The 25,051-nt window shown below is 48.0% G+C and overlaps 1 protein-coding gene across 1 annotated transcript in view; it reads left to right on the top strand.

The window, feature by feature from the left end:
- The window catches only part of LOC108515805 (collagen alpha-1(XXII) chain), a gene marked incomplete at its 5' end in the record, with an annotated part of 153,903 nt that overhangs the window by 123,347 nt on the left and 5,505 nt on the right, over window positions 1-25,051 (top strand). Inside the window, 11 exons of the mRNA XM_017852946.1 lie at window positions 372-425; window positions 2,936-2,980; window positions 3,807-3,860; window positions 5,305-5,358; window positions 10,940-10,993; window positions 12,485-12,556; window positions 14,163-14,198; window positions 16,758-16,802; window positions 19,609-19,788; window positions 21,533-21,599; window positions 24,218-24,400. Coding sequence (XP_017708435.1) covers window positions 372-425; window positions 2,936-2,980; window positions 3,807-3,860; window positions 5,305-5,358; window positions 10,940-10,993; window positions 12,485-12,556; window positions 14,163-14,198; window positions 16,758-16,802; window positions 19,609-19,705 — 511 coding nt within the window. The remainder of the gene's footprint in view (window positions 1-371; window positions 426-2,935; window positions 2,981-3,806; window positions 3,861-5,304; window positions 5,359-10,939; window positions 10,994-12,484; window positions 12,557-14,162; window positions 14,199-16,757; window positions 16,803-19,608; window positions 19,789-21,532; window positions 21,600-24,217; window positions 24,401-25,051) is intronic.

Genomic DNA, 25,051 nt, shown 5'->3' with positions numbered 1-25,051 from the left:
CAAGTGTTAATAGCGGCCTTGACATGTTTTTTGTAAGTGGGCATAAAGTCATCTATAAAACTAAGATGGCCATATAATCTCTCATCCACACCAAGATGCTTCTGATAGTGAAAGAGGGGGTACTAGGCATCATTAATTTGGAGATGAAACCTGTGTAACCAGCACCGTCCCAGGAAAACCAGGAATATGATAGGCCTGAATACATGGTGGAGATTTGTGTAGATTAAGATGGACCAAGATGCCAGGGGAAAGGGCTGACAGGGTGGACAGAGACTGGCTTGTGGGAATAGAATGGTAGAAAACACAGAGAGCCAGGAATAGGAAGATCTTACAATGTTGTCCTCAAACTCTTCTTTTCTTCCTACTCTCAGGGCAAAGCAGGAGAGCCGGGTCTACCAGGACCAGAGGGTGCCCGAGGCCCACCTGTAAGTGTGCAGTGTGTGTTGGGAACAGTAGAACCAAGCCCATCAGTCACATGGCTTTCACCGCTGTGGGCAGGGCTAGCCCAGACTGCCCGACCATGGGGTCCTGGAAGTCCTTCTCCTCCAGACGGGTGTGCTTCTGTGCAGTCAACTCAGCTTTGTCACACTGCATAGCTGTAAAATTCATTTTCACAATTGCAGCCATTACCTTGTTGTTGCTAAAAGTTTTCTTTGTTCTTATGCAATTTGTTATGATTTCAATGGGTTTTCTCTAGATAATAGAACCTAGAAATGAATCTTAATTTTAGTTTTGAACACTTTCCATAGCTAAGGTTTTTTCCCAATTGTAAAAGTAACCCATTCTCATTGCCTAGTGATATTAATAGTAATGATGATGGTAATAATGAGAAAAAGAACACAAAAAAATGGTATAGAGAAGAAAATTAATTTACTTCTAATTTTACAACAGAGAAGTAAAATTTTTAATATTCAGTGTATTTTTTCTAGTCCTTTTTTCCATATATGAATTCTAGCATCTATATATGTACATTTATATCTAGCTGTGTAGCTATTATACATATAAACAGACACAGATACTATTTACCTACAAAAATGAACTCTATGTATTTTAGGGTTATTGGGTTTTATTGCTAAGTGTTTCATCTCTTCATAATTTCAAAATTGTTTTCACAATTTCTTAAATTGCTTTTAGAAAAAAATATGATTTTAAATGATTGTCCTAAAATTATCTGGATTTTATATCTAGCAGATCAAAGTCCTAGCTCTGTTTTCTTAATGTTTTCTTTTAAAATCAGCCTTCTGACTAGTATTCAATAAGAAGGAAATAAAATACAAAATAAATTTTCTGTTTTCCTAAGTCCCCTTGTTTTTCACATGATTGCACCAGTAAACACCCGAGAATGAGGAATATTACCTCTTATGGGGATTGCAACACTGAGCTAGTGATCAATTTATTAAAGGTGATTCCTGGCTTTTTGGAGTGACAGGGGCTCCCTTTCAGCCAGGAAACCCATGGAACCTGTATTGGGGGCAAGACCCATCTCTCAACTGGGAGTCGTAATGAAAGAACTGAGGTTAGAAAGCCAGGCAGGGAAAAGAAGACCAAGCTCGTCTGGCTGACATAGAGTAAGTCAGGACAAAGCTTTGTAGAATGGAGTGGGTTTTCAGATAGAAAGACCTGGATTCAGCATTTACTTTGTCATGTATTGACTTTGTGACCTTGGTCGCGACGAGGACTTTTCTGAACCCCTGTTTCTTCTTCTGTGAAACGGCAGTCATAATGGCTCCCATTCTTGCAGAGTGGTTATAAGTACTAAAGGAGAAGGTAGGACATGTAACATTCCCAGCAGAGTGCCTGGCTCATTGAGTGTGGCTCCTTCCATTGGTGCTTTTGTCATGATTAGATGGGAGGAGAGCACACCAGAGTCTCTTCCTCTGGGCTGGCTGAATTTGGAATTCTGGGGTCCTTAAGGAAGATGCGGAGCCCCAAGAAAACCCCAGCCCTCTCCAGGGAAATGTAGCTGGACTGTTTTGAACAACTGGAGAGCACTGTGCAGTCCTTATTCAGTCTTACTCAGTCCTGACGGCAACTCTGCAGAAGTAGGTTCTATCCTAATTTTACAGGTGTGGAAACTGAGTCCCAGAGAAAAGAAGTAGAGCTCCCAAGATCCCACAGCTACAAAGTGGGAGCCATGGCCCATCCCAGACCTAACTCCGAAGTCAGCCCAGTTCCATGAAACTTAAGAGCATATGGCAATCCTTTCCATAGTTTAATACTGCAAAGCTATGCCAGGCGGGCATTTTTTTATCCTTGAGCTTTAGCTTTACATCCACCAGGTGAGGATTTTCACACTGTCAGGTGGGTCTGGAGATTAAAAATAATGGTCTCAGCTCTGCTAATGATTTAATCTTCACTCACAAGACCCGAAGCTCTGTAGCGGAGCTTCAGGTAATATGCCTCCAAGGTGCAACTCTGAACAAGGAGACCCCAGCGCTATGGCCCGGGATGTAACTCCCAGAGCTGAACCTACTCAGGGGTGTTGGTAGGACCAGAAATGGCCACAGGAACAAGGAAGGGGCCACAGGACCTAACTCTGGGTGAAAGCCATGTTCCCTACAAGGGAATCACCTGACTGAGGAGCCGTGCAGAGAGGGGCCGGCCAAGCCATGTGCTGTGAGCCTAGAACAATCAGGAGGAACAAGGAGTGCAGGAGACACCTGAACCAGTAGGGCAATGCCCTGACACTCCGAGGCATTTGTGGGATGAGGCCTGGCGGCCCGGCCCACGGTACAGAGAGGGCTGGGAGGAAGGGCTCTTGGTGTCCAGCGGTCAAACCTCTGGCACAAAGTGTGGCACCAAGGAGGGCTCAGTATCCTGCAAATGGTAAAGAATGAGTGGGGGCAACGTGGGTCAAAGCAGGCAGGGAGGGATGCCTGCCTTCTGCCCCAAGAGCCTGCTCTGTCATGGGGTAACTCCATTCTCTTCCTTCTAGGGCTTCAAGGGACACACAGGCGATTCTGGTGCACCTGGTCCCCGAGTAAGTGGGCGCCTCACTTTGGAGTTCCCCCGAGGTGGGCAGAGCTTACACTTCCCAGACAGATGGTTCTTGCAGCCTGCAGGCCATGGCAGTGCCTCACCCAAGAGAGGACATGCAGCACACCAGCATGGAACAGGCCAGCATAGGGACACCTTGGATGCACCATCCCCACCTCTTGGCCTAATTCCCTCAGGTGGTTTTTCTGGGGTCCAGGCATTATCATGGCCAACCAGTTTGGCCAAATCAGTCTGGACTCAGGTGTGTCATACACGTCAGCCCTGAGCCCTGTGAGGCGGTTGCTGCTATTATGTTCATTTTGCGGAGGAGGAAACTGAAGCCCAGAGGACATGGGTGATTTCCCAAGGTCCTAGATCTTATATATGGAAAGCATCACTTTTACCCTGGATTGGAAGACTCCAGAAACTATTTTTTTATCCTTTAACTCCTCTGTCTCCTCTGAATGCCCAGAATGGAAGTGACATTAGGGGTCAGCTGGTTAGATCCCTTGCATGATCTAGTCACCAAGGAGCAAGCACAGGTGTAGAGAGGGTGAAGTGCATGAGCAGGTGAGGAGGCAGCATTCCAAGTGTATATGCCAGAGCCTTCAGCTGCTGTTCTTCCTTGCCTGAGCTGCACAGAGAGGCACAGCATGGCTCGAGGCACTCACAGCTGGCCTTGGTTGTGCCACAGACCTCAACTCAGGGCCAGGCTCTGCGCACAGAAGTTGACAGGGCCCCTGGGTCTCTCTACCTCTCCCAGCTCCTCAGATGCCCCTGTGGTTGAGGCAGCCAGTGGCTGAAGCATCTCCTTCCCTTTTTGTTCCTAGGGAGAGCCTGGTGCCATGGGGCCTCCTGGTCAGGAAGGTTTACCAGGAAAAGATGTAAGTGGGGTCCTATGGGGCCTGGCTGGGCTGGAGCTGGGGGTATCAAGGAAGTAACACCCAGAAACTGCCCCGCAGTGGTTGGTGGCAGCACTGCCAAGAGGCACACAGATGACATCACAGGATTGGTTGGCAAGGATGAGATTGGAGCCTGCAGCCTAGTGGGTGGGTACCTGGGCTTTATGGTTGATAAGGAAGCTTTTCTGGATCAGTCGTGATTTGTCCACTGGTACAAATGATAGGCCTGTTGGGTCCAGCCTTAAATGGACTTGAGAGGCATTTCAGAGTTTCTCCTGGATTATTTCTCCATCTCTCGGGCTTTGCCGTGCTCAAAGAAACTAAACACTCCTCACTGCCACCACCGTGTGCTGTGTTAATTGTACACTGCTTGAATGGCTCTCCCTTTTATTTGGTGTTGGTATCTCAGCAGAACAAGAAGTCTCACTCCGTCACCCAGGCTGGAGTGCAGTGTTGTGATCTCAGCTCACTGTAACCTCTGCCTTCCGGGTTCAAACAATTCTGTCTCAGCCTCCCGAGTAGCTGGGACTAGAGGTCCCTGCCACCACACCTGGCTTATTTTTATATTTTTAGTAGAAATGGAGTTTCAGCTTGTTGGTCAGGCTGGTCTTGAACTGCTGACTTCAGGTGATCCACCTGCCTTGGCCTCCCAAAGTGCTGGGATTATGGGCGTGAGCCACTGTGCCCAGCCAAAATAAGGGAAATTTTGACCCCAGGTGTACAAATGAAAAATTTGAGATCCAGAGAGATTAAGGGACTGACTTATGGTCACCCAGGGAGTCAGAGGCAGGAATAGCTTACCTGGAGTCCAGAATCCAGCAGCTCCACATCCCCTAGGGACCAGCCCTTTGCATGTGGCATCCTGCAGGGTGGCTGGACATATGGGATGCAGAGTGGCATCATGGAACTGGCCGTTTGGTCAGACGCAGAAGCACCAGGTACTGAGGTACAAAGTGGTCTCATGCCCACCATACGGGTCCTTCAAGACCTGCCTTTAAATTGATGAAGTGGATTCTTCCCCAGTGGCTCTTGACATACCAGAGCACATGGTCCCTGTGGCTGATCTGCTCCCAGAAATGATGGAGCTGGAAAGGATACTTAGGAGAAATATGATCTAGTTCACATGTGCTTTCTTAGCTGTGGAATCTGTTTTACTAGATCAGTCTAATGTGTGGAGCCCTATGCATATGTCTAAGAAGTAACTGAATAAATGGATGCACAAATGCGGGCTAGCATGCATTTACTCACCCACAGGAAGGGAGTTTGTTCATATTTGAAATAATGGACAATTGATGATGAAACATGCTGGACAGTTTGTTGATTCCTTTGGGTAACTTGGCGAGGTTTGGTTAACATTTGATATTGTGATGCCATCATCTTCACACAGCGACTTGGTGATGACACCACCTTTCTCGCTTTGTTCCAGGGTGACACTGGACCCACTGGGCCACAGGGTCCCCAAGGACCAAGGGGCCCACCGGTGAGTTTTGCTTTGCGACTAATGTGCTTCATGTTATTGCAGGGCCTGTTACCATAATGATATTTAGTTAGTTCCCTCTGGTGCCACTGTATATGTCGTTAAAAAATTGTAATATGTTTTAGCAGTTGGTAAATAGCTGCCTCCTTAAGTCCTCCTAGTCACCTCCCCCAACACTCATCTTGTTTTCTGAGACCATCCCCCACAACAATAGAAAAATTACAAAGGTGCCACTGGGCACCACTGGAGCTCTGTAGGGCTTTGCCCCGATGCTCTGCTCTAGCTCTGGGCCACACTAGGGGTTGGTGCTTGCTAGAGGTTAGTTTCCCGAGGCTGCTGTAACCAAGTACCGTGAATGGAATACCGTACATGGCAGAAATGTGTTGCCTCATGGTTCTGGAGGCCAGAAGCCTGACATTCAGATCAACAGGGTTGGTTCCTTCTGAGGCTGAGAGAGAATAATTCCGGGTGTCTCTCCCAGCTTCTGGGGCTTTGCTGACTCCCTAGGGCATTCCTTGGCTTGTGGGGGCACCACCCTGGCCTTTGCCTTCATCTTCACATTGTGTTCTCCCTGCTTGTGTGTCTCTCCAAATATCCCCCCTGACTTTTTGTTTTTTTGAGATGGATTCCTGCTGTGTCACTCAGGCTGGAGTGTAGTGGTGCGATCTTAGCTCATTACAACCTCTGCCTCCTGGGCTTAGTGATTCTCCTGCCTCAGCCTCCCAAGTAGGTGGGATTACAGGTGCGTGCCACCATGCTACTAATTTTTTTTTTTTTGTCTTTTTAGTAGAGATGGGGTTTTGCCACGTTGGCCAGGCTGGTTTCGAACTCCTGACCTCAAGTGATCTGCCCCACTCGGCCTCCCAAAAGTGCTGGGAATACAGGCATGAGCCACTGTGCCTGGCCCAAAGTTCCCCTTTTTATAAGAAAACCAGTCCTTATTGGGTAAGGGGCTCGCCCTATTCAATATGACCTTATTTTAACTAATTACATTTGCAATGACCCAATTTCCCATTGTGGTCACATTCAGAGGAACTGAATGTCAGGACTTAAAAATTTGGGGGGACACAATTGAACCCCATAGCATTCCATATGATTGATAAATATTTGGATGTTATCTCTGCCTGTTTGTGCAAAGAGGCAAATCCTTCTCTTATCTAAGAGCAGCCTGAGAGAGTATGGAGAAGGTCAAAAATAGATATTTAGGTGCCTAGTGCTATGCAAAGAGAAAAGCATACATTATCCCATTTAAGCCCAGGGGCCATCTCAGAAAGGCAGCTTTGATATCTGTGTCTCTCTATATATTATTATCAATATAATTCATGCTAATTGTAGAGGCAATCTGACAGAATTGAATGTTACAAAGTAACAAGAAAATTCCCTCTTCATCCCCACCCCAATCCCACCCTCCAGAGGAAGCCACTATTTAGAAGCATTTTGTGTATCTTTTAAAATATTTTCAATACGCCTACGGGCATACAGAATACATATTTTGTACACAACACTTTATCTTTTGTAACTGGCTTGTTTTGTATAGCTTGTATGTTGTGTATTTTTTGAATGAGTGATGGGATAAACAAGTGAATGAATATTGGTTTCTCAAGTCTAGGTCACACAGCTTGTAAGAGCTTTAGGTTGGTTTAAAACCAAGACTTTCTGATGCCAAATCCTGTATTCTCCACCTTACTGTAGACAAGCGTGGGCTTTGTCTTCGAGATCGTAGAGAGCAGGTGTGTGGCAGATCCTATGAACTTGGATGTCCCATCTTTTCAGAACTTACCAAGTAGAGTCATGTTCTCCCCTGATGGGGCCACAGTGACTCAAATGAGCTGTAGTCCAGGCTCCCCAAGTGTGAGCTCTCAATGGGGTGTTATCAACCCCATGGGGAAAACATTGATTCTTGAGGTGTCAAAGAGTGTGTGTCAAATGCAGATACGAATACAGTACATTAAGAGATGTGTAGCTTAGCTGTGATATTAAAATTTCATATGGCGAGATTAGGAAAAAATATGTAAAAAGGCAACTGGAGAGGGAGGGATAAGGACAAAAATTTGAGAAACCCTGCTCCAGAGCCCCCCAGGAGTGGGGTGGTTCTGACCGGGTCTCCCCGGCTCCCTCACTGGGCTTTTGCAACCAATTCTGGAATTCAGCCATCTGGGCTTGATTTCTGCCTCTCCCATATTCATCACATGAACTAGGTGAGTTTCTTCACTTCTTCCAGGACTCAGTTTTCTCATCTGTAAAATGGAGGCAATCCGGACAGAACAAGGAGGCTGTAAGAATCCAGCATGGTAATCCAGTGAAGTGAGAGAACAGTGCCCAGCCCTTGGAATGTGCCCCGAGCCACGTCCTCTTCATTCCTGGAGGCAAGAGGGGCCTTTGCTCTGCTTCTCTCCCTGGCCTCTTGGCATCGGGCAGCAATCAAATTATTGATGAGTGCAAACACATTCAAAGGCACAGAAGAGGGAAAGGGAAGTGACTTCCTTTTTTAAGACAGGCTCTCACTGTGTTGCCCAGGCTGGACTTTAGTGGCATGATCACGGCTAACTGTAGCCTCGACCTCCTGGTTTCAAGCCCTTCTCCTGTCTCAGTCTCCCAAGTAGCTGGGACCACAAGTGCATACCACCATGCTCAGCTATTTTAAAAAATGTCTGTAGATATGAGGTCTCTCTATGTTGTCCAAGTTGGTCTCAGACATCTGGGCCCAGGCAGTCCTCCCATCTCAGCCTCCCCAAGTACTGAAATTATAGGTGTAAGCCACCATGGTTGGCTGGGAAGTGACATTTGGTGAGCAGCGAGTACTCAGAACAGGTGTGTGACGTGGAAGAAAGCAGCTGGCCTGGTGAGGTTGTGAAGGGCTTCACATACCACATGCTTTGGGGGGTGGCCCCAAAATCCCAAGGCCCCCAAAGGCTGCTGTGTGGTTCTAGCTTGCTCCTATCAATTCTCAGGTGCATCGTAAGGAATTTGATACCAAAAATGAGCTGCTGAAGTTCGCCAAATATCTACTTTTTTAAAAAACAGAATAGTTCTGAGTTCTTTCTCTGAGAACCTCATTTTTACTCCACTGTAATTTCTGTGCTTTTCTGAGTTAGAAGGATTCTGGCAAGTTCACACAACTTTGAAATGGACACTGAATATGTATAGAGTGCCTCCATCAATAGTTGTGGTGATTGTGAATGTATGTGTGGCCTGAAAACTCTCATTTTGCTTTCTCTAAAATCTACAGCCACCCCGGGGTAAGAATGACCCATGTGGCAACTACCTCACAGCCACTAGCTTCCAACAAGCACCAGTGGAGTGAAGCTCAGTGCTGGGGACTGCATGAGGCATTTTCACGATTCCTTCATTTTCTCCCCAAACCCTGTGAGACAGGTGTCATTGCTGTCCCCATTCACAGATGAGAAATGGAGACACGGAGAAGTCTAGTAACTTGCCCAAGATCACGCTGCAAGTCAGTGATACAGCCAGGATTTGGACCCCAGCATTCTCATTCAAGAGCCTGCAGCTGCAACACCCAGCCTGGCTGGCGTGTGCTAGATGTCCTTGTCAGAAAGATCATCCTGGAAGGAGGGGTCTTAGAATAGGAGTTTGGAGCTCAAAAGGGTTGAAAAGGGGAGCTGTGGTTTCCATTCCTGGGAAGCAGAGACCCAAGGGGCTTGGTGAGGGAGAGCAGGACACAGGAGTGGCTCTGTAGCCTGGGAGGGAACCAGGTCCCAGCCCCAATAGGCCTCAAGTGCACAGAGCACAGGCAGCCGTCCAGAACCACCCACCCTGCCTTCTGTGCACATGGCCTGTGTTGGCACTGTATGCTACTGGGTCTTGGCCCTTATCCTCTCTGCAATGTCTTGGCCCTTATCCTCCCTGCAAAGGGAAGATTAGAGGAAGAAGGAGGAGAGATAGAATTTCCATAGGGATAAGGCAAAGTACATATTTTTAGAGGGACACAGATGGGTTGGTGGGCGGAGGAAGGTGCAGGGAGAAGCGTTATGCAGCGTTCGCGGAAGGGGCCGAGTACGGGTAAGCAGTCCACAAATCCAGCTGGCTGGTCTGATTTTAGACCTTACTAGCTCAGCGATCCCTGGCAGGTCTGTTAAGGGGGTTCTGGGATATGGGGAGAAAGACGTCTGTGTTGCATGATTCCTGGCAGGATCCAGTGACATGAGGCCATGGCCATGCATGTGCTTTGGAGGCATGAGGTGGAAGCTGTATTTATGATCGCTGACCCGTAAGGCATGTCCTTAAGGAGGGGCAGAGCAGTATGAGGTGGAATCAGTGCTGCCTATGTTCAGATCTCAGCTCCTCCCCTTGCCTCACAGGCAGGTGGCTTAGCATTTCTGAGCCTCAGTTTCCCCATTTGTAAAAGGGTGATGATGTTTGGGTCTGATGTGAGCAGTGAGTGAGTTAATGCATGCGAAATGCAAAGCTCTTAGAAGAAGTCTGGTATGTAAGAAGTGCCCGGTCAGCATCAGCTACTTTATACTGGAACATGCTTCCATGAATCCAACACATTTGTGAATGCATGTTTCACAGATTATAGGGCATTAACACTTTTTGGTTAAAGGATCAATGGAGAGTGATTCTCTAGGATGTCCTTGGTTCATTATTTAGCAGCAAACCTCCTGTGTGTCTGGCACTGCATTGGAGACACACAAGGAGGATCGCTCCTCCTAGGCTGGAAATATAAAGAACGACAAGGCATAGACTCTGCCTTTGGGTTACTCATGGTGAGGAAGAGAGCCAGGTAAAGACACAGCAGCCAATGGGAATGTGCCCTGAGTGGGGGAGTGTGGTGGGCAGAGGAAGAGAATGACACAGCCTGGAGAATTGAAGCTGTGAATTTTGGCTTAATAGAAATTTGTCTGATCCTGAAAGGGAGTAGCCAGGAACATTCTTGAGCTTTCTTGTTTTTACTCCACTGGGATCCTATTTGTTAAATGTATTTGCCAAAACTATGAATGTGCACAATATATCTCTGTGAAGTTAGAGAGAATTAGACTTGGAAACCTCAGTCCTGGAATCTGGAGTGAATGGACCTTCCATTTTGTAGCTGCATGACTCTGCACAGGCCATTTTTATTCTCTGTGCCTCAGTATCTACATATTTTAAATGAGAGTATAATGATCTCCTTAGTCGGGGAGTCCCAGGAGATAAGGGCATGGACATGCTCCCTAAGCGGAGACCAGCACTGTGGCAGTGTGAGCAATTGCGTGTAAGCTGGGTTGTGTTAGATGGTTTGCTTGTTCTTCAGCACAGCAACTGAATGGAAGGATGAATAGGTGAATAAATGAATGTGGTCATAATTATTTACTGTGCCTCAGCTGTGGGCACCACTCATCAGGCTAGACTTTTTCATGCCCACGGACTCATTTAATTTCACAAGAATATTATGAATTAAATATTACAGTTCCTTTTAGAAGTTGAGAAACATCCTCTGAATAATGAAGTGGTTGACTGAGAGCCACACTGGCTAGAGTAACAGATTCTGTATAAAACCAAGTCCTGTGCATCAGTCTATCTCTTTGTTCCACCGTCCTGCTCTTTGATGCCCTGGCAGGATGATTATCCCTGTTTCTTCCACCAGGGCAAGAATGGATCACCGGGATCTCCAGGAGAGCCTGGCCCTTCAGGAACCCCCGTGAGTTCTCTTTGGCTGCTATGTAATGGTGTTGGGGTGAGCTTTGAAAGGGCTTGTGGCTCACATTACAGATTGTCCAGCCTCTGTCCCTAGAAGCGTCGGTGGGGAAATACGGGTTTGAGTGGTAGAAATAAGTCGGAGGTAAGAAGCTCCATGGGGCCCATTTTTAAGGTTTAAAGTACATATGATCATGCTCTTGGCTCTTTGTTGGCTGTAACCATAGGCATCTATGGTCTACATCCATAGGCACCCAAAACAAACATTAAAAAAAAAAAAATTTAACGAGGTTGTAGGGTAGAAGTTTGATGTTTCCAGAGGATGCAAGGACAAGGTCAGACCGAGCAACCCTTCCCACCTCGAATGACAAAGAAAGTGTGCAGCATGGAAATGGAGGTAGGGACGGGGGTGGGAGACAAAAAGGATCAACAGGTAGGTAGCAGAGAGAGCTCAATGGGCAGGTAGTAGAGAGAGGGTGCATACCAATTGGCAGAGTCCTGGTCAGCTAGATAGCAAATACAAGATTTGGGGTTCAGTCCTGGTAGGTGGGGAGACATGGTGGGGAAGATGGTTCCTTAATGGGTTCTAGGATTGGATGAGGAAAGCTCCGGGCACTAGTCTCCTTCCAATCTAGTCTTCTTGTATTTTTAGTTGCTAAAATTGGCCACCTGACTCAGAAGGCCACCTGCAACGTGTGAGTCAAATGTCAATTGTATTGGACAATGGGCTGACCAGGGCTTGGTACTTCAGATACTGCAGTGACCAGTGCATCTCAGTTTGTGAGGAACTTTCCCAGTTGGAAAATCCTGTATCCTGGGAAACCTACTGGTTTCAGGCAAACTGGGCATTTGATCAACCTAGCAGAGACCCTCTTCTTGTTGGACTAGGGACAGCTATGCAAAAGGAATCCAACTTCCTAGGAAATGTAGTGACCTCCCTCAGGGGCTATGGTGTGAGACCTGTTGCTGCTCGTGAGAGAGAACAGAGGAGGTGGGGTTGGGTCATGAAACTGGACCCATCACCTCCCCTAGTGCAGAGTTGATCCTGGAAGTACTGACCCATGCATGATGGCTCCCCAGAAAAGTTGAAGTTGAAAGATTCCCGAAGTCCTTTCCCAAAATGTGATTCTACCAAGTGAGCTCTGGCCACCTCATGGGCAGTGGTATGCCATCTCACTAGAGCACTCCTTGGAGAGCTCTGCACATCTCAGGGTCTTTGTTAAATATCTGTGCCAGTTTGTTTTAGTTGTCTCGAATGGAAAGACCCTCGGCTGTCTACAGGGAGACTTCTCATCTTCTTCCCCTCCTATGACAGCACTACCAGGAGTCCCAAGACCCCGTGTCTTTTTCTAACCCATACCCCTCCATCATGGGAGGATTTGTGTGTGGAGTGGATGTCTCAGGCCTTTTGATTTCAGAGTGGTCACAAGGTTTCCGAATCTGCTTGAGTTGGTACATGACCTTGAGGAATTAATTCTCAGTTTTCTCTTTGCAGGGCCAGAAAGGAAGCAAAGGGGAAAATGGCAGCCCAGGACTTCCTGGCTTCCTGGGTCCCCGTGGGCCTCCGGTAAGCAGAGAACCCCAATGGAACCCAAGATACCTGGCTCCAGGTTGTGACGTTCACGTGCAGTACCTTCCCTGCCACCTCCTGTGTCTTCAGTTCTGTCTGCTCAGGCCATGGTGACCTGGTGTGGAGTCAAAGTTGCATCACAGCTTATGAGACAGTGGAGTACCCCGAGGTCACACCTGCATGGGAATCTCAGTGCCATCACTCCTTAATCATGAGATCTTAGGAAAGTATTGTAACCTCTTATGCTTTAGCTGTCTCATTATTCAAATGAGGATAATGACAGCATCTGCTTCTGAGGATTAAATGAAATCATTCATATAAAGGGATCAGCAATGGTTCCTGACCATTGCAGGTGCTCAGTAAATACAAACCATTGTAATAATGCATGTGGTGGGACAATGGTGTTGATCATGATCCTAGAACTTGAAGGATGCTTGGAAATAATTGTAAAGGTGAGCAAGTTTGAGACATTGGGTCAGAACACGTAGGTGATTTATTCAAAGCCACGTGGTAGGTTTGCGCTCCAGCTCATCCTTGAGTCAAGGTCTTTTGACAGCTTAAGTCAGGGGGAAGCTGTAAGGAAATCTTTGCCAAGTTTCTGGACAGAGAGATGCTAAGGGATTCAAACATTTCCAAGTGGAGCCCTCTGGTGTCATCTGCATATTGCAGTCCACTGCTTGGACTGCTGACCTGATGAATGAGGCTTGCATGCAACATGCCAGAGTAGAGAGCTTGCCCATGTTCTTGTCTATCCTCTCCAATTGAATTCTGACCCCTCTGCATGCCCCACTGCCAGCCAAGCCCAGCCTGTTGGAGGTGGTAGCCCCTCTTACCCTTTTCTACCATGCTGCCCAGGCTTTGCATGGTCCCATTCACTGATTTTTACATGGGCCTATGCACTCCCTTGCTAAAGGCCAAGTCTCCTTCTCCATTCCCTTGTTAATAATGTGCTGCCACTGAGCAGCCAGGCACCCACTCCCGTGGATGCCCTGCAGCAATTGCTCCTGAGTCATGATAAGAATGGGGTGTTTGTCCAGCCCTTACTACATGCCTGCTGCTGCCCAGTGTGCTTTAGGAGAATTAACACGTTGACACCTCACAGTAATCCTTGAGGCAGGTGCAACCACTGTTCTCATTTTACAGATGAAGACACTGAGGCACAGAGAGCTTATGGAAGTTGTAGGAAGGTTGTTTTAGGTCACAGAGTCAAACAGTGGAGGAGCCAAGAATTGAACCTGGAGCCCAGTGTCTTATTGGCTTCTTGTTTCACACATTGTGAGCCTGCTTCTGAGAGAGGCCTCCTGACTACAACAGGACTATTTGTAAAACTGATATCCTGGAGGCCCTCCTGGTGGAGTCATACCCATCCCATTGACAAGGAGCTCTTAACCTGTGGCTCCTTTTCCTAACCTGGGGCGATGTTTTGCTTTCCCCTGCACAGGCTGGCCAGAGAGCCTGTCTGGGATGTCCTTGGCCAGAGAGACCATCGATTGTTGTCTTTGCTGGAACATGACTTGAGTGGAAATGTCAGTTTTAAAGACAGCCTTAGTACTGACATTGGGCTGATGCTGCAGAGCCACTGATATTCTGTTCTGTTTTCCAGGGAGAACCAGGAGAGAAAGGAGTCCCAGGCAAGGAGGCAAGTATCACATGCCCAGTCACCCCTTGGCAACCCTTTCCCACGGATGGGCAATCTACGCAGTCTCAGGCCCTCGGCTTAGAAGGGCCCACACTTGCCTTAACACTGTCTGCCTTCACTGTTTTGAAATCCTTAATGCCTGTTGAACACATTTTGCCAGGAGCCCCACAGATTATGGAGCCAGTGCAGGGGCACCATCTTGATATGTCCGTTTCATTTGTTTAGCCCTCAGCATCCAAGCTATTAACAAATCCTGTCAACTCTGACTTCAAAATACCTGTTGGTTTTGTCCAGTTCTCTCTGTCTCTGCCCCTGGGACTCTAATCTAATCTGTCACCTGCTCTCACTTGAACACTGCAGTGATCCCCTTATGGATCTCCCTTTGTCCAGTCTTGCCCCTCCACAGTCTTTCACCCAGCAGGCAGAGGGTCTGCAGAGCATAAGCATATGGAGACGCTACAGTACAACCTGCAGCTCTGCCCTCCCCCTGCTCTCTCCGTGGAATCAGGCTGCCGCAGTCCCACCACTCCCCTCCTTCTCTAAGCTCCAGTCACTGGCCTCTTAGCTCGTGAGATACAGCAAGTTCTTTTCCAAAGGCCCACTTTTCCCATGCTTATTCCTACTCATCCTGAGGTCTCAGCTGAAATGTTCCTTTTGCCAACTTTCCTTTACACTGAAGCAAAGCAGACCCCTCACAATGCTTGGTTTTAGCACCCTGCTCTGTTCTGCTGTAGCCCAGGAGACCAGCACACACTAGATACCAAAAATATTTGATGAGAGATGAACAGAAGAATGATTGAATGCAGAGAAAGTAGGTCTATGGAAATTAGCTTCTCCGTTTCAAAGCCTGCATCCTCCCACTTGAATGAGGAAGATGCATTTTTACTCTGTGCCTTTGGGTCACGTTCTTAACTGCGAGGAGGTGGTCACTTGCTTGAAACTGAATCGGATAGCTTCATGCTTGGAAAGTGTTTGCACCTCACCCCAGCCACAGGGTGCCACTCACTGGGTGTATCATCCACTCATTGCCCAATCACTGTTTCCTCTGCTGTCTGGATTGACGTAAAGAGGAAATACGTGTAGCTCCCATTTCTGAGTGTGCATCGGCCCCATGTGCTTGTACTTGGGCTCCTGCTTAAACGAATTCTCTCTGGACTTCTCAAATAAATTCTAGGCTAAGCAGGCATCCTAGGTCTTCGAGATCTGATCTAGCTCTCCCCTTAGAATGGGAGCCTCCTGCTTCCCCATGCCCAATATGTCTCCATCTTCTCCCATCCAAGGCTTGGTCCTCACTCTTCCACCCATGTGGATTGCCTTTCCTGCCACCTTTTGTTGTTCAGTTTTATCCAACTTTCAAGGCTCCATGCTTCCCAGCTTACAGATTCACCCAGGAATACCGAGGCAGTTTTTGATAATTATGTTACAGAAATTAAATCAGTCTGCCTTGTGTTAGAATCAATTCCTGCCCACCTCCACCTCGTGGACAGGCTATGAACTCTGTGAGAATGAGGATCATGTCTTATCCCTGTCCTCTGTGTAGGTCTCAGGGCTGAACATGACAACTGCATGAAAGGGATGTAGCGAATGTTTCTGGGGCTGAAATGGCCAGGCTCAGAGGAGGTCAAGAGTACTCTCTTTGACTTTCTTCTCTTCAATCTATCAACCAAGCCTATCAACCAAGAGATGGGACAAGAGCCCCTTGGCTGAATTTCCTTTCCCAGTATCAAGCTCTGCTTTCCAAATGTGTGCTGTCTAAGAGGCAGGCAGACAAGCATACCTTGGTCATCATATCTGGGGAGAAAGAAAGTTAGGTGTCAGCTGGCAGGAAAGTAACCCATGCGTGAGAATGGACACTGGCCAGAGGGATTAGCCAACGCTTTACAGAGGAGATGGCAGAGGAGCTGGGGGCAAAGGGGCAGGAAAGAGACATTCCAGGTGGAGACCATGACAGGAGCAGTGGGCACTGTGGGCAGTGTCCCTTGTTCCCTGATGTGACTGCCCTCCAGGAGGGGGTGGGGTCTGTGGGAACATAGAAGAGGGCCACTTCTCTAAATGCTGGGTGGTCAGGGGGGCTTCCTGAAGAGGAGACCTGCAGGCCAGGTGGGAAGTAGGTGTCTGGACAGAGAGGTGGGGAGCATGCTGCAGGCACAGGGAAGACAAGGAACGGAGACCATGAGGTGGCAGAACTGTCTGTCCCTTGCACTAGAGCCATCCAGGGCAGTGACAGCCTGTTGAAGACAACAATTCATGCAGGGCCTCCTGGGCATGTTAAAGGCAGTGGGGTTTATCCCACAAGAGGTAGGGGAGGAATCTGGAGGGGCCAACCAGGGGCTGGTGCCATCAGTCAAAGGTGGACAGTGCCAGGAGGAAAGGAAAGAAGACGCAGTGTGCCACCTCCACATAAATCAGAGGGTGTAAATCAGAAAGGAGCCCTCGGGGGACCTTATATCTTGAGGATCCCTGGTCCTCAGCATGCAGGACTGTGAACAATATCCAGCGAGGCAAGGACGCCAGTGCAGAGGGCCTGGGGCAATGATGGTCCTTTCTTTCTCCTTGCAGGGGGTCCCTGGGAAGCCTGGAGAGCCTGGATTCAAAGGAGAAAGGGTGAGTGGAGAGCACAGGCGCCTGGAACACACCAAACATGACCTTTGCACAGTGGTCACGGGATGATGAGCCTGGCCTTTGTCCAAAGCACTTAGTAAACACCTGCCTGGATCACGCCACCTGTCCTGACTTTGTTCACTTTTTCCTGGATGATCACCAGCCCCAAAAAGGGAGGTTCTTTTCCTCCCAGTATTGTTTGTACTTGATGTTATTATTATTTTTTTCCTTTTTTCCTTTTTGGTTATTAGTTTAAGGACTAAAATCATCACAATGAGAGATTCAAAGGCAAGCCTTGGGAGACATTGACAGATTTCTTTCTCCCCATGTGCAAATGCCCGCCGAGATGGGCTCGGCTCCCGAAGTGCCGATTTGCCAGGAGCCAAATTTGTCGCTGGAGGTGACAAGGGAACAGATTTTCCCATAATGAATTGCCTTGGCGTTATACTCAGAAAGCCTTTCTTTACATTTCATTTCTCCAAAAAACAACAGGGGAAAAGACTTCTTTTTTCTTCTTTTTCTCTCTTTTTTTTGCTGAAGAGCCTGTGGAAGGCGGACGCGTTCTCACACTCACGACTACTGCTCCCTTTGGAGGCTTTATGTGTCTCGTTTGCCCACAATCCTGCGTTTGGTCAGCCTCACGCTGTCACACTGTTGCACGACAGGGACATGGACGTCCCAGGCACCCCCAGCCCACCCCCGCTTGTTTTCCATGGTCCTGAAAAGAATTTATCTCGGCTTTCTTCGCAAGTGGGGTGGGTGGGGAGCCGGCTGGCTTCTCCCACAGCCAGAGGAGTGAGAAAAGTGGGGGCAGAGGCTCAGGGATTCTCCCCCCTGGATCTTCCTCCTGTCTCCTTCCCATGACTTTGATTCCTCTATCCCGTGGCTGTTGGTTCCTGAGCGATGGAGCCAGGGACATGAGGGACATGTGGCTGAGAAGGCGTTGACGTTCCCCCTCGCCCCTCCGAGAATGCGACTCAGGTGCCCGTGGGAGCTATTGGCGCAGGATATGGGCTTGAATTTTGGTTGAGAGCCAAGGAACTCAGACCACCAATGGCATCTCTTCTTTAATACCTAATCAATACGTGCAGAGCTTGCCTTTTCCCTGTTAAGTGCTTTCATGGCACATTGCCAGGGAGCCATTAGACTACCCTTTTCTTTGTACTCTGGGAACATTTGAAATATGGGACAAGTGCTGTCGCCACAAAGTGATTGTGAGACATTTAATGAATAGAAAATGCTGTACCACACATGAGATAGGGCCTTGGCATCCAGGTGTACAAATACCAGGACTTTTTACTAGACCCCTGAATTCAAGATCACTGACAGAGATTGCAACGTCCTGTGAAATGCATCATGCCTGGAAAATTGAAGTGACTTCTTTGGATCTGCTCAATTATTATTTTTGAATTCATTGCTTTTGGGTTATTGTTGAAATATTAAAAGCAATACAGGTACATTGTTCAACAGTGAAAATTGCAGGACTAGTGAATGCAATGAAAATTATGTGCTTCTTTCACCCCTTAGCCCCAACCATCTCCAGGGTCTATCACAGTGCTTTTCCTTTTTATCTTTTCAGAGGGAGTCTGTGCATACAGAATTGTGTGCAGTGTGTGTTATAAATGTGCATTTACCTTGTATTTAACCCCCTCCCCACTCTGAACATATCATATGTTGTCTATTGTCTCACTCCTTGCATTTTTCATTTAAGTGCCTTGTTAGAGATGGTGTGGTGACTGCACCATTTTCCTTTTCTGTGGCTCTGGGTCATGTTGTCAGCCATGCCACACGTTTACAGTTACCATCTGGTGTCTCTTCTTTTTCTCCCTGAGCCTCCCTTTCTCTGCTACATCCCAGCAATGGAGTTCCATTATCTCTGAGGCCATTAATGTGGCTGCCATATTTTCAGACCAACCAATCATTTGAACTTGCTGGTCAAACACACAGTAGCACATAAAGGCAGAGGACTGGACTGCCCTGGGCTCGCCATAGTTACCAAATCATTGGTCTAGCACTTCCAACTCTGGGTCAGCCGTGGGGAGCGTTGAGCCCTAGGCAGTGTTGGAGGCCATTGGATAATCCTCTGTGAACTCCCTAGAACTGAGAGAAAGGAGGAGATGGCCTGGGAGGGAGACACCTCTGTTGAGAGAGGACCACTGTCTCTCTAGAGAGCAAAACCAGGCCAGAAACGGGTCAGCAGCTCCACCATCAGTCTCAGTTGCCAGGGCCAGCCTTCTCCAGGTAGCCCGAGGAGCTGCACTCTTGGGATTAAGAATAGGATTGGAATTCCGCAATCAACATTCTTATCCTGTTTTCTATAGACTAGCTGTGTGACCATGGGCTGGCGGCTTTCTGTCTCTGGGCCCTGCATGTTTCCTTTTTCTTTTTCCTTTCTTTTTTAAAAAATGGAGTCTCACTCTGTCACACAGGCTGGAGTGCAGTGGCATGATCATAGCTCACTGCCGTATCGAACTCCTGGCCTCAAGCGATCTTCCCACCTCGGCCTTCCAAGTAGCTGGGACTATAGGCAATTGCCACTGTGCCTGACTAGTTTTTTAAAAAATTAGTTTTGCTAATGATGGGGTCACAACATCTTGCCCAGGCTGCCCATGTTTTCATTTGTACAATCAGGATGGTGCATGTGATGGATTCTGGGGCTCTTCTCACCCCAGGCCACACATGGGCCACCCAGGGCCAAGGTCTCCCTTTCAGTGATCTAAAAGGCAGGCTGGGGGAACATTTTTTGCAGCCGCATGGGGTACAGCTTCCAGCTCTGAGACACATGCTAATATGCTTCTCGCCTCCTTAGGGAGATCCTGGGATCAAAGGTGACAAAGGACCTCCTGGTGGAAAGGGCCAGCCTGGGGACCCTGGAATCCCGGGCCACAAAGGCCACACAGGCCTGATGGGTCCCCAAGGACCACCTGGGGAGAACGGACCAGCTGGACCCCCAGGGCCTCCAGGCCAGCCGGGATTTCCAGGACTGAGGGTAAGGATGCTGATACGGCTTTGGACTCGGGGCTCCTCGGGGCCTTAGAGGGATCCAGGGAAGTGTGTGGACTTTAGAGGCACTAGGCTACAGATCCCATTCTTCCAGTGACTGAAGGTGTGACCTGGAGCAGGCTACTTTTCCTTTCTGAATCTGCCGTTCCTTGTCTGCAAAAAGGAAAAACAAAATCCTCTTCTGATTTATGATGATCAAGTGAAATAATGTGCCTAGCTTAAGAAATGCTCAAAGATAGTCCCTCTTCTGTTCAACCCTCTTCCTCAGTGGTAATGAATCCTTAAGACTTCATTTCTTGGGCTGTAGAACTCTTCTGCCCAGGACCTTGTGCAAAAGGCGGTTGAGAAGACACCCAGTTCCCAGGGGTCTGAACTTCACTGTGGGATGGTTCCCCATCCATTTGGATGCCTGGCTTTGCCACTCTTGTATCTGCCGACCTAGAGTACTCCTGCTTCCCCCTGCATCTCTCTTTTTCCAAAGCTGGGAACAAGGGCTTATTTAGAGTGATTTTTTTTTCTTTCTTTAAACATCCTTTATCCTAGTGGCAGAACTTTCATTTTACACAATCTCGTGACACAGGCGTACATGGGCTATAAAAAGATAGACACAGAACTCCCCTGGTGGAAGTCCATGTGACCACCCCTTCCTGCTCGGCAGCCCATATGGTCTCCTGGAGACCCTTTTATTTCTCAGAGCCCAGGTCTGGATGACCTCCATGTCCCTGCCACTTCTGATGCTCTGCAGTTGCGTCAGTTCCTGGTGGCTGTGGTCAGCCTGGGTTTCAGCTGCCCTGAAAGATGCCAGGCAGCCAGAGTCTGTCTCTTGGCCAAGTCAGTGGAGAGGCTGGAGCACTCAGCTGGCTTCCAAAGCCCTCTTGGAGCTTTGCCAAGTTCTGTCAGTCCTGCTGCTATGGGCAGTGATGAGAATTCTGGGACTAATATAAAAGATTCTTGGTCAGAATAAAAGAATAAGGAAATGGAATCTATCTCATGCCAGGTATGGGGCTACAGAAATGAGCACAGTAAGACCCCTGCCCTTGAGGGGTAGACACTGCCCTTGAGCAGTCAGACAGGAAGAGACCAGCTCTGTACAGCTTGAGGACAGCTCCTCTAGGTTCTTCTAAGAATCACATGCCACTGTGTGAGCTTGGAGACAACACTTGCTTCTCTGGTTGGCAAACTCATCAGCTTCTGTGAACTAAGCACCAGGACTTGGTGAGAAAGTTGTTTAGAGCCACAGTGGACCTAAGCAGGGAAAGCCAGACCACAGGAACCAGAGTGGCCAAGTAGCCAGGCAGAGGAAATCCACACGAGTTCACATAGAAGGCAGCCTGTGGGCTATGTCCGAAAGGTGGACACAACTTTGGCAGGGAGAGATTAGGGGCCAGATCTCCCAGGTCCAGTGCTAAGAAGGGAGTATGAGTGGAATTAATGGGCACAGTGGCTTGATCAGGAAGGAAATCCAGTGAATAAGCTGGAAGGGTATGGAAGGAAGGGCAGCAGTGGCTCGGAGAGCCCAGAGTCTGCGTTGCTGTGTAAAATGGGATGATGCTGCCTGCATAACAGAAGGGAGGAAGGGATTTGAGACATGGAAAAGATTGGGTTAGGAACATGTGCTTCCCTGTGTGGGTATATACCACCTACGAACTTCCTGGCTTCCTAAGTCCTCAGGTTCTTAGGTGGCAGAAGTTACTGGGAAGATGAATGACTCCACCTTCCCTCCCTCCTAGGGGGAGTCTCCATCCATGGAAACCCTGCGTCGGCTTATTCAAGAAGAACTGGGGAAACAGCTCGAAAGTGAGTATCTGGACTTGCTATGGTCTTGCAGAGAAGAGCCCAGGAAGCAGTCCTTTCATTCAGCCTTGAATGCTTTTGCATCCTGGAGTAAGAAAAGCCACTTGACTGGCAGCTCAAGTGTAGATTTTCAGGGTTGAGGAACGCCCTGAAGACTGTCTGTCCTTTATCTGACACATACTTTCTCTAGTTCACTTGATTACCTCTAGTGAAGGAGAGCTCACTATCTACAAAAGCAGCTCTGCTATGATCAATCATTTATTCTGTGCATTGAGCCACTTATCTAGTCTGTAAAGAATTTTGGTTATTTACTGCTATGAACCTCATGAAACTCACAGTCCAGAGGAGGAAGTAGAGAAACAAATAGACAAGATGATTTTAGTAAAGTCAATAAAAGTTCTTAAATTTTATTTTTCACAGCAGGCATTAAAAGAGGACAGATGAACATACCTAAGATGGTTCAGAGGCCAGGGAGTGGATTAATGAAGGCATCCTGGAGGAGGGGCCATGTGAGCTGCAAGTTGAAAGATGAAATGTAACCCCAGGTCTATGGAACAACATGTGTGAAGGCGCTGAGTGGGGCAGGCAGGCCTAGTGCTTTCAAGGAACTAAAATCCTTTCAGTCCTGTTGCATTGACTCATTGTTACGTCCCCAGGTCTAGCATGTGCCTGTGCGTAGCAGATGCTTAGGGAGGGAGGAAAGTAGGAGGATGGTAGTAATCATGCCAGCGTGTTGGCATTTGCCAAGATCAGGTGAAGTTCTCAGCACTTGCAAGTGTTAATCCAAAGAAGCCTCCAAACAACCTCATGAGGCTCATGTAATTATTGTAAGAATTGTTAGAAGCAGAATTATTAGGGGCTAAGTAACTTAAGGTTGATGAGCTGGGAAGATCTGGCCAGGATTTGTACCCCAGCCTCACTGAAGGTTCTGTGCTCTTCATCACCAAACTGTCTTGAACAACAGCCATTCCCATTCCCTCTGCAATGGGAAGTTAGAGGAGAAGAAAGTCACACAAGATTTTGTTGCAGCGAAGAAGAGAAATCCATAACTACTTTCCAGGCACACAAGGACAAAAGGGGAGGGCACTTTTATTCACATGATCATGTCTCAGTTATTTTGCACCTCCCGTTGTGAAATTCTGTGCTGGGAGCAAGGACACAGCTGCAAACAAGACGGCCCTCCTTCCTGTCCTCTTGGAGTGTCCAGGGGAACACGGTCCATTTCCATACAGGAAAAAAAAACATGGTCTTTTTCCTGTATGGAAATGAGGGCAAAGGACTGTTTTCTGGAGCACACATCGAGTGGGTGTTGGGCGGGAGAAGGAGGCGATGAGAGGAGGGAAATAAGGACCAGATTGGTGGGTACCATGGGTAGGTGGTGTTCTGAGGTCTCATGTGTGTAGATCTCTGAGTTCTACCTTCTGAATGTTGGATTCATCAGTGACAGAAATGGCCTTTGCTTTTGGGGGATCTCTAGCCCAAGAGCAGAGACAAGACCCCTTTCAAATTGGTTTGGATAGAGAATCTGCTGGGCTAAGTCATTTCTTCCAAAAAGCTCTTTGAGGAAGGAGCACGCACTCCACTTTAAAGATGACAAAATCAAGGCTCAGAAAAGTTGAGCAGTTTGTCAGGTCACAGAAGTGGACCACCTGTCCTCCTGCCACCTTGTGAGAGGAGTAGTAGAAGGGAGGTACTCTGGGAAGTGATCGACCAGGCAGTCAGAAGAGCCTGACTCTGCCTTGGTTTCCCTATCAAACGCCGGGGGCCTTGGGTAGCCTCCCAGCCTCTGGTCTTGGTCACACTGTCTGCAAAATAGCAGTTTGGGCCTGATTACCTATGACTGCATGGCAAACTGCCCTTGGTGGCCACCAGCTGGGCATATATCCGCTGTCCCATTGAAAGGCTGCCAGACCAGCACTGGACCTCTGGGTCTTTAAATCAGCTCTGTCATATTAACATTTTAGATGTGTAGGATCTCCAGTGACCATCGTGTCCCACCCTTTAGCTTATAGATGAGGAATTTGACATTGGAGAGGAAAAGTGAAGAACATAGCTTTGTGGAAGCCACTTATCTCCTCCATCCCAGCGTCAGTTTCCCCAACTGACCACTGCAATTGCTACTACTGCTACTGCTATCCATGCTACTATGGCTTCCATCGTTCTGCCCCTGAGGTAGCAGCCAGCATCTCCTGAGCACTTAGCAAGTGCCAGGCACTATTCCACATACATCATCTCACGTACTCCATGCTCATTTAGCCCAGTGGGGTAGGTGCTAGTTCATTGTCTCCATTGCATAGAAAGGGACACCAAGGCTGAGAATGGTCAAGTAGCTTGCTCGAGGCCACCTGGCTGGCTGTGGCTGTCCTGGGATCCCAGCCTAGGCAGACCTGCTCCAGGGTCAACGATGGGCACTATGGTCACTACTGATTAAGTCACCCCATGGCCAGCCACAATCAGAAGGTGCCCATGCAAATACTACACATATGCCAAGTGACGTGTCATTGATATTGTTTCCGCAGCTATTACTGGCCCCTTGGTTCTGAGTTGGCAGTGAGTAGCCATCCTGTCCTATGTCCACTCTCCATTCTTCATGAAATGCCTCTCTTTTTCCTACTCCACAGCCAAACTCGCCTACCTCCTGGCCCAGATGCCCCCAGCGCACATGAAGGCATCTCAAGGCAGACCCGGGCCCCCAGGGCCCCCTGGAAAAGATGGGCTTCCAGGTCGGGCCGGCCCCATGGGGGAGCCAGGTCGTCCTGGGCAGGGGGGTCTGGAAGGACCCTCTGGACCCATAGGTCCAAAAGGTGAGTGAAGACCTGGAGGAGATGTGCTCCATGTACTCCTGGAAGGTGGAGAAGGAACACGGCTGGGAGGTGGCACTGCATGCATTATTCATGCCACTCCCATTGCCTGTAGCTTGGTAACACCCAGAGTTTTGGCATCATATAATTTTATCATATGCATAAGAGGCTTTCATACTTGACATTTCTACAAAATTATGCTTCTGCTAGGAAGATTGAATCAGTTCCCTCCTACTTTCTTGTTCTCTCTCCATCTCCGCTGCTCAAGTTTCAGGGAGGTAAACAACATGCCTCCTTCTTCCCCTACTGAGTTTAGCACTGAGGAATAAGACATTTAATCTCAATTGAGATTAAATGCCAGCCTTAAAATTGGAACAGAACAGCTGTTAACTGCCCAGGTCTCAAGGCAGTGACTTATCAGGACATCAGATAGAAGGTCTCTCTTATCAGGACATCAATAGAAGGTCTCTCTTTCAAAGGGTGGAGGCTGTACGATTTAACTCATCACACAGTGGCCAACAGGTCAGAACACTTACTCTCTCTGCAGGAAGACAGATGTGAGAGAGAGAGAGAGGAAGGATTAAAAAATAAATTAAAAAAAAAAATTTTTTAAACAAATAAAAGTTTTTTTTTTTTTTTTTTTTTTTTTTTTTT

This window comes from Rhinopithecus bieti, unplaced genomic scaffold, assembly GCF_001698545.2.
Source record: "Rhinopithecus bieti isolate Rb0 unplaced genomic scaffold, ASM169854v2 scaffold_34489, whole genome shotgun sequence".
In the NCBI taxonomy this organism is placed as follows: domain Eukaryota; kingdom Metazoa; phylum Chordata; class Mammalia; order Primates; family Cercopithecidae; genus Rhinopithecus; species Rhinopithecus bieti.
This window is presented reverse-complemented; position numbering and strand designations above follow the sequence as displayed.